The sequence below is a fragment of the Trachurus japonicus genome, unplaced genomic scaffold, assembly GCF_045865225.1.
Source record: "Trachurus japonicus isolate A0001 unplaced genomic scaffold, Traja_1.0 AP030055.1".
Lineage (NCBI taxonomy): Eukaryota > Metazoa > Chordata > Actinopteri > Carangiformes > Carangidae > Trachurus > Trachurus japonicus.
The window spans coordinates 61-10,012 of NW_028220188.1; the positions used below are offsets into that span (position 1 = coordinate 61).

Genomic DNA, 9,952 nt, shown 5'->3' on the forward strand with positions numbered 1-9,952 from the left:
TTTTTCGTTCCCATGCGTTGAGTGCCAAAAACGAAATTTTTCGTTTTTGCTTTTTTTTTAAATTATGAAAATAGACACTTTAATACACATTATATGTAAATTTGGGGACTCTACGACGAGGAGAACTGAAATAGATGACGATCAAAGTCACATGACAGCTCATGATCTGGAAGTTTTTATCATAACTCAGCTTCTGCAAACGGAGTTCTGCATGCAGATGCAGCGCAGCTGCTCCGCTCTCACCCGCGAGGCTGCAGCAGCTGGGAGCTGAACCAGGAAGCTCTCAGCCCACTGTCCCGCCCGGTCTTCATCTGGAGCAACACCGTGTCCTCCCCAAAGTCCTCCCGCGGTAAAATCTGATGGTCTCTGGGCCAAAGCAGACCGGCACCACCGACCCGTACCACAGACGGACCGCGACCACCGGCGGGACCGGTGTTCGCGAGCCGCTGTGGCCGGCAGAGCCTCACGTTCCGCGGCGAGAGGCTGTGACACGGCACGGTGCGTCTGTGTTATTGCTGTTTAGTGGCGCCCCCCCGCCCCCGATGGTGGTTTTGTGAATAGAACAACAATTGTTGTGTATATTTATCTTATACGAGCCCTTTGATCCAGAAATGCGAGTGTCAGAAGAGCGACAGACACAAACAGCGCACCTTTCATAAAAGACGCTCTATCTCCTTTTCTAGAAAAAAAGGAGGGATTTTGGTGAAACCCAGCCATGTTTAGCTTGACTTTTCTCAGGAACGGAGGCACGTAGAAACAAACGGTTTGTGGCCATTTGAAGGATAAAGTTAAACCTTTCAAATGAGCTACAGTATGTGTTGGTGGCAATAATATAGAATACACTATGGCTCTAAAATAAAAAGTCAAATATGGTCTAATTTGCCGGTACACTTGACTAAAACTTTGGAAAGGAGCGCGGCACTCAATGAGTTAAGCATCCAAAAAGTAAGAAATGATAATGATAACTAGTTTGTCTGCCCCATATGCACCTTCCTTTATCCATAGCATAGTGTTTTCATCAATCTGATAGAAAACAATCGGATTAAATGAATCTCATTCTATAATTAAAATTATAGGGGTAGGATTAGACAAATTTATACTTCTTCCTACTCATTTTCGCTCATGTAAACTGCGTTGCTTATGAGATGTTACTGTTTTGTGTATACATTTTTGCTGTTCACTTATTTCCTTTATTATTATGTTATTATTTTATCTTTTTTTTTTTTTTTAACATTGTCGTTTACACACAAATAAAGAAATCAATCAATCATTCGATCTGTATACATGAACGCTAAATATAGCGATCCGATCGGCAATTGAATCGGATCCGTAAAGGTGTTTACATGAGACATTTTGACTCTGATTGACCTATTAATCTGATTATCAATAGGATTTTTGCACCCATGTAACACAGCTATTGTTTTATAGCAACAACCTCACAAATAATAATGATTATAGATTAAATAAAGATAGCTTGCTGCTGCTGTCTTTCTCAGTGTCTCTCTCTCTCTGTGTCTGTCTCCCTCAGCCACGATGACAGCAGCTCTGTCCAACATGGGCACTCTGTCTTCGCTGCTCTCACTGCCCTCCATCACCAACAAGCCGCCTCCTGCTGCTACGCAACCCAACATCGCTGCTCTGGAGGAAGTGAAGAGGAAAGTGGCCAAGCAGGCCAACAGCATCAGCATTAAGGAGTTCACTGACGTAAGAGTTAGAGTTCAGCTCACCATGTATTTACTGCACACAGAGAAAAAGAAAATCAACTCACAGGGAAATCTACATATTCTTTGCAAAAACGCCAATTAATCTGCTTTGTGTGTGTGTGTGTTTGTAGAAGTGCAAGATGATCGTGGACAGTAAAGGAGAGCTGCCGGTGGCTGTGCCTCACATTTCAGACGAAGAGGATGATGGGAAACCGTTCGGAGCGGCGGCTCTTCGAGAGCAGAAAGCCATCAGCTTCAGCATCAATGTAACATGTTTTTGGCTCAACTGATGCAAAAAAAAACTGTCTAGAAATTCACCTAAAACACGAAGGATCAACATGTTTTTCTGTTTCCCCCTCAGAACACGACGGTTCGCCCGGCGGTGCGTAGTGATGCAGGCATCGCCAAGGAGTTTCCTGTGTCCTCAGGATCCCAACATCGGAAGAAGGTCAGGTTTCACTCTGCTCTGTGGTTTTACTTTGCATTTTTTGAAGATTTTATAACATAAAAAACAAACAACTAACTAACAAAGTGTGAAAAAACTAATTCAAATGATTACATAATGTTTCAGTCAGATACATTTTCATCAGTATATGCACTAGGCACCATAACAACTGTAGACTGAGTACTTACTTACAATTGCATATGCCTATATAGGGTTAGGGGTTAAAAAAACAAAGTTCAGTTCAACAAGGAGTTCATTACAAGGATATAAAAAGAAAAAAATATATATGAGAAACATATTTATATTGTTTGTTATATACCTCCCCCATTTTTCCATCTTTCTTCAAAAATATAAACTTGATTTATAATTCTCATTGTTATTTTTTCCATCCCGTATATCTCGTTTACAAGATCCTTCCATCTGGAGTTACTTAAATTATCATCTTTTAACCAATTTCTTGTTATTTGTTTAATTAATGCTACTCTTATGAAAAACAAATGTACATCATTCTTCCTAATGTTTTCTGGCAGTTTTCCAAGTAATAAAGCTCTGATGTGTTTCCCTCTGCAGGAGGGCGAGACACTGGGCGCCTACGGAGAATGGGTTCCGGTTGATAAAACAACAGAGAAAGCTGCAGCCGCCTCCAGGAAAACCCAGAGCAGCGTTCCCACAGCGGCTTCCAGCTCGGCTTCAGGTGAAGCAGCAGCAGCATCAGCAGCAGCAGCAGCAGCAGCCGCAGCAGCAGGAGAAGCTTCACCAGAGGCCGTCGACCAGACCACGTTGGTGCCGCCGGTGAACGACAGCGTGTTTCCTGACCCGGTGCTGCAGGTACGAGATGCACGTGTTCTTCAAACCATCAGGATCTGTGTCTGTGCTTCAGAGCCTTTAAAGTGAAACTCCTCTCCCTCTCTCTCTGTCTGTGTCTCTGTGTCTGTGTCTGTGTCTGTGTCTGTAGCCGGTGGACATATCTCAGGCCGTCACCGAGAGGATCCGAGCTCAGAGGCGTTTAGCGGAGAACCCCTACGACGTCAGCGCCATCTGCATGCTGAGCCGTGCACAGGAGCAGGTAGAAAACAGCACCATAACAACAATACACAGCTCTGGAAAAAAATATAAGAGACCACTCCCAAAATGATCAGTTTCTCTGGTTTTACTATATGTTTAACCCCAGCAGTGGTTTTTAGGGTCCGGGCAGCTAAGCTGCCGGGACACTATTGTATTCCTAGGAATTCTTCTTCTTCTTCTTCTTCTTCTTCTTTCTTTCTTTCTTTCTTTCTTCTTCCAAGGAAGTCATACTTCCCATGGGCGAAAACTCACCAAACTTCACAGAAACATCCAAACCCATGCCAGATTCACTCAACTCCAAGGACATGTGCCCCCCCCTCCTAGGGGGGGCACAATAAGCGTTTAAATTTAAAAACTTTAAAAATTCCTACCAAACCAACGGTAGATGCTACAGTGTTGAAACTTCACCACAATGTAGCCTCAATACTGCTGAAACTTTTGTCCACTTAAACTTATTACAAATTATGAAGTCCATCACTCTGTTTTTTTCAATAACTGTAAAACTTTTAAAATGTATCTCCTCCCACAATTTTTGCTCAATTGACACCAAACTTGCTACAGAGCATCTCCAGACCGTCCTCCACAAAACTTGTTTCTCGGATTTTTGATTAAGCAAAAATTGAGCCTACAGTGCATGAAAACGTTTGACTGTAAACAGTACTGTAAACATATACCATCAAATTCTTGCTAAATACATTTTCAAACTTCCTGAAAAAAATGAGAATATTCTGGAGTCATGGTTGATGAAGTTTAGCAAATATCAGAATTTTGATTCAAAAACTGAATTTTTGAGAACATTTTGAATTCTGCTCTCATGGGAACAACTGCAGTCAATGTGAGTGTGGAATTTATAAACATCATATTTTCTCTTATGAAGCAAAACACTTATCATGAAAAACAAATCACCAACATTTTCATGCTGTCAAGATGCAATTTATGTATTATCAGATTTTTGTTTAGATGACTGAATTTCTGAAATTTTGACCATTTCATCACAACAGCTGCCTGGGCACTGACTCACCGGAGTGGATAAATGAAGCTACACAGCAGGTCTCACTACCAGCTAATTAGCTCAGTGAGTTAGGAGCTGGTTCTTGGTGTCAGAGGCTGTGGGTTCGAGACCCAGCAAGGGTCATGATGATGATGACAGATCAAAATGTCAGATGTCCTCAAGCTGTTTTGCTGTCTAGATGCAATTTATGTATTATCAGATTTTTGTTTAGATAACAGAATTTCTGACTTTTTGACCATTTTTGAAATCTGTCTTGACAACAGCTGCCCGGGCACTGACTCACCTGAGTGGATAAATGAAGCTACACAGCAGGTCTCACTACCAGCTAATTAGCTCAGCGAGTTAGGAGCTGGTTCTTGGTGTCAGAGGTTGTGAGTTTGAGACCCAGCAAGGGTGATGATGATGATGATGACAGATCGATATGTCAGATGTCCTCAACATGAAATACAAGACAATTGTCCTAATTGTCGTGTCACAGAAAGCCTCTAAGTTTAAAAATCTAAATAGCTTGGACTGGACCATGTGCAAAGGCTCCTAACATCTTTGATTCATAGTAGATGTTTGACAAATACATATTATTTTACCTCAAAAACTGATTTTTCTTTTTACTGTGGTTTCAAATCTGCCTACACGACAGTGAATGGCTTACTCAATTTGTGAAGCCACTGTTGAATGCCACTTGTCAATTAGCTCAGTGCGATAGACAACGGTCTTTGGTTCCCGAGGTTGTGGGTTCAATCCTCAACTGATGCAAATTGAACATTATAAGGTCAACTGTCTTGTCTTCCTATTCTCCTGTTTGTTGCTCAGAATTTCCTAAATTTGCCCAAAAGTAGCCCGGACCCGACCCATCGCTGCGCAGCAGCTATAATTATTTATAATCTTCCTATAAAACCAGATGTGGTTCAGGTGATGACCTCATCAGTGTCTCATTAAGTAGAATGAGTTGTGTTCGTGTTGGTGTTTAAAAAAGAAAAGAAAAGAATGACTGTCATAAATGTAGAGATGCTTTTAAGAAACATTTGTGAAAGTGCTCTCTTATTTTTTTCCAGAGCTGTATATAAATAATCACCACATGGAAATGTCCACGTTTTAAAGGAGGCGTGCAGATGTTTTTAACGTGTTGTGGTTCTGCAGGTGGACGCCTGGGCCCAGTCCAACACCGTCCCCGGTCTGTTCACCGGCTCCACGGGGGCTCAGGTCCTCAGTTCAGAGGAGCTGTCCACCAGTGGACCACAAGCATGGCTGAAGAAGGTGACACACACACACACACACACACACAGATCCTATAAGGTCTCACCTTTTGGCATATGGTGGAAAATATTGAGTAGTTTCTTTTTTTGACACATAATAAGATTCATGTGTTGTTTGTTGCATTTTCTCCTTAAAACCTCCCTTTGGACAAATTATGGACCATTAAAGGAGTACAGAAAAGAAAAAGAAAAATGAATTTGATTCCACTGTGGGTCTTAACATTAGTGTAATAACTAGGGCTGTCAGTTTAACGCGTTAATTAGATTAATTAATTACACCGCAAATTAACGCGTTAGAAAAATTAACGCAATTAATTCTGAGTGACAATTCAGTGCGTCAGCACTTTAAATTTGGCCCATTGAATGACCCTGGCTACTTGGCAGTAGCACCTCACGGTAGCATAGCACCGAGGAACTTGTCCGGACGTGTTGGTCACTTCCCACCTGCGTCGCTAGTCAAAGCAGGCTGACCGACATGGACGCGACTCACAGCCCGGACGCACTGCCCGCGGAAGCGGAGCGGGAGCAGCGCTCGTCCTCACAGACGCTTGGCTGGCTCTCTCCCCGCCGGTCAAACATCGACTCCACTCGCATCTCTACCCGTCTGTACTTGGTTTTCCACACACACAGGTCTGTCTCTAGCTCTGTATGAATGGATGTGTGTGTCTCGCGTGCAGACGCAACTGACAAATAGACGGACAAGCAACAACTTAATTAATCATCATTTAATTATTTTATTTTGAAAATTGACCGGATTCTCTCGTCTTTTCTGAGCCCGACTTCCTGTCTGGTACGATCTGGTCTATCCAGCTTGACAACAGCGCTCCGGCTCGTGTGAAAAATAGAACAGACGGCGAACTGAAGCGCTGCAGCGGCGCCCACAACCCGAGATGTGCAGCCAGAGAGGGACGCCGAAGCGCTGCGAAGCGGAGCGGCCGCGTCCCTCCAGTTCACACCAGACGCTGATTTCTCCGCGGCGGTCGCAAGCGCCTCTGCTCCTCAGCTGTTATTTACTGTACTCACCTAATATAATTATAATGCCGTGTGCTGTGGGTCAAACAACTCCCTCCACTTCGTCTCTGCCACTTCGTCACTCGTCTCTGCCTCTCTCTCTCGCTCTTTCCCTGTTTGTTTGTGTGTTTTGTGTGTGTGATCTGAAACTGCCTCCGCTCCAGGGCGCTGCGCTTCGGTTCCTCACCTGACCTAATGGGCTCTATGCACAGCTCCACCACTTCCTGAAGGCAGGTCCTTCATTTCTTGTCTTACATTATTGGACAAACTGATTAATCCAGGTGTGTCTGACCATTGTGACTACTCAGACACACCTGGATTAATCAGTGTGTCCAATAATGTAAGACAGGAAATTCAGGAAGTGCTGGAGCTGCATAGAGCCCTTAAATTTCATTTATGAAAGGCACTTCACCAATAAAAATGTGGATTTCAAATCTTCTCTTCTAGGTGTATTCAATTGATTAGTCATGCAATACAATTTTGTAACGTCCTAGAATTTGAATTCTTTATTTGGGTAACTTTAGCAGATATAGGATTAAAATGCGATTAATTAGATTAATTAATTACAAATTCTATAATTAATTAGATTTTTTTTTTTAATCGCCTGACAGCCCTAGTAATAACTCATCTATCAGACGATGCAGCCCAAACTTTGTGCAAAATTCTATTTTCAAGTAAATCTGGGATGAAAGTGTGGTATTTTTTTTCGCATTGGATAATGCAGGCACACGGATTATGCGTCACCCTTCTCACGATTCATCAGCCACTGATATTGGCTCCGTCATCCGGCAATCAAACGTCAAACGAGACACACACACACACACACCGAGCTCGGTCTCGCCCCAAACATTGAATATCCCGCCTGCTAGATAACGACCAATCAAATTTGTTTTCCTTACTCGGGTAAACTTGTGCGGCAACTCGTGGAAACTTGTAGAAGGAGGCGCGACAAACAGGACAAACGGCCATTTCTGAACACCTTTAGAACTTCCCTTTAAATACATTATGGACCATTAAAGTCCTCAAGGCTTATTGTCCTATTGTGATTGGTTGGTTTTGTTACTCTATGCTGATTTGGTTATTTGGTTTTTAGCTATACTGTAATAACTTTTTACCACTTTTTGTTTCTTTGGTTGATTTGTAGCCGTATTAATTGGTTGGTTGTTTTTTTTTTTTACTTTTTTAACTGTATTCAGCTCTCCGTCGTCCTCACCGTCTCTCTCTCTCTCTCTCTCTCTCTCTCTCTCTCTCTCTCTATGTCTTGTGTCTGTTTCAGGACCAGTTCCTCCGCGCGGCTCCGGTGTCCGGCGGCGTCGGGGAGTTCCTGATGAGGAAGATGGGCTGGAGGACGGGGGAGGGGCTGGGGAGGAACCGCGAGGGCACCGTGGAGCCCATCATCATAGACTTCAAGGTCGACCGCAAAGGTGTGAGGCCACAGAGGAACACACACACACACACACACAGTCTTAAAATGATAGTTCAACATTTTGGCAAACTGGCCCATTGCCATAATAGTTTTAGCAGTAGGTTTGTTACCTTTAATTGTCGGTGCAAGCTATTTTTAGAATGGCGGAGCAGAGCTGCAAGCTGCTCAGAGCTACGCTACGGAGGCTCATGGGATTTCTTGGTTTCCCTCATCAAACTCATCAAATACACAATCCAACAACTACACAACGCTCTGGTGGACAAGTTGTGACCTGCACATTCACCACGCTATGAGATAATAACACAACGTTACCAGACAGAGTTGTTTTAGAGGGAAATTCATGCAAAACTACTGATGCGTGTTTCTGTCGGGGGCAGTTTTTCATCAAGCAGTCTCTGTATTTACCTCTAAAACAACGAATACGACTATAGGGATTATGGCAATGGGCCAATTTGCCAAAAATGTTGAACTATCCCTTTAAGTTTGCAGATGAAAATGAGCTGCAAAGTCAGAGCCACATTTTTGAACGGATGGTTTGTGTTTGCAGGGCTGGTCGCTGAAGGAGAGAAGCCACAGAAGCAGACTGGAGGTCTGGTGGTGACCAAGGACCTGATGGGTAAATATACATACACAACCTTCCTGCTGCTGTGACCTTTAACCTTGTTCCACTACTTCCTGAACCAACCGTTTAAATACCAAATAAATCATATATATATCATCTATGTAAAATATAAATTCCCATCTCTCTCTGTAATTAAGATAAGCCTGACTCTCTGTCTTATCAACATTTCACAGTAAATACAACTCCGTCTTTGACTGTTTGCTGGTTTTGGCACACAAAGACTGTTTTGTCTCAGTGCTCATAGTTTAAAATGTGTATTTCACCGACATTTTGTAGGTGAAATTAGCCACAATATGTCATCATGTGATAAAATATCAAAGGAACCATATGTGTGGCCTTAAGATACTGTTTATTATAGAAAACTATAGACTATAATGTTCACATCCACTTGGTTTACAGGGAAGCACCCAGTGTCAGCGCTCATCGAGCTGTGCAACAAGAGGCGGATAATGCAGCCCGACTTCGTCATGGTCCATCACAGCGGTCCTGACCACCGCAAGAACTTCCTCTTCAAGGTGCCACCACTTCACTGGAGCTTTTGTTCCTGCTGTTGAGTTGTTGTTTTATTGTGCTATAATCCAGATGTTGTGTTGTTTCCAGGTGACTGTGAACGGTGTGGACTACCAGCCTCAGACAGCCAGTCCCAACAAGAAACACGCCAAGGCCATGGCTGCTACCGTCGCCTTACAGGCTCTGGGAGAGGTAATACCAAAACATCAAGACAAACTCCATCTGCCCCATTCCCATGTATAAAAGTATAAAACCAAAACAAACATCCACTTGGCTTCAAGGAAGAAAAGATCAGGCGTTGGTAAAATATTCAGACAGCTTGGTCCACTTGTCATCTTTAATCCTCCTCTTCTGATTGTATCCAGCTTCATAAACTCCTTCACTGTATTTATATATATATATAGTTTAGTTTAGTTTAATTATTTGTTTTGTTCATTGAAAAAAGAAAAGAAAAACAGTAGTTTAATAAAAAAAAAAAAAGCCAACTCCTGAATTAAAGGAGGCAGAAAGAAGGGAACTCGTGTAGTCTACCCCTTTTTTTTCAAGAAACCTTTTTACAAATTAAATAATGTAGTATGTATCAAAACAAAGAAATAGAATAAAGTAAATTAAAATAATGGCTGCACACCAGCCATTTGTCGCCATGCAACATTTTTTATATCATTCATGAAGTTAATTTATACATATGCAGACATACATACATAACACATATAGACACATACTTCCGGGTAGAAAACCAGCATGAGAACAATAGCAACAGACGAGAGTTTCGCTATACACTATTTCACCGTTTAGACTAATCTGATGTTTGTAAAGTCTATAAAACCAATGATTGGACAAACATTACTATTTCTGTGTGCACATTTTTGTAAGTAGTCATGGTTATCATAGATTGGCAGGGCTAA

The 9,952-nt window shown here is 42.3% G+C and overlaps 1 protein-coding gene across 1 annotated transcript; it reads left to right on the plus strand.

The window, feature by feature from the left end:
- Positions 1 to 1,503: 1,503 nt before the first annotated feature.
- LOC146960733 (protein SON-like) lies at positions 1,504 to 9,284 on the plus strand (the record flags this gene model as incomplete). The annotated part of the gene is made up of 10 exons (XM_085772106.1): positions 1,504 to 1,704; positions 1,835 to 1,969; positions 2,065 to 2,151; positions 2,719 to 2,976; positions 3,104 to 3,214; positions 5,363 to 5,479; positions 7,766 to 7,913; positions 8,463 to 8,531; positions 8,937 to 9,052; positions 9,138 to 9,284. Coding segments are annotated over exons 1-10 (1,359 nt in total), but the record flags the coding sequence as incomplete, so codon positions are not given.
- Positions 9,285 to 9,952: the final 668 nt, after the last annotated feature.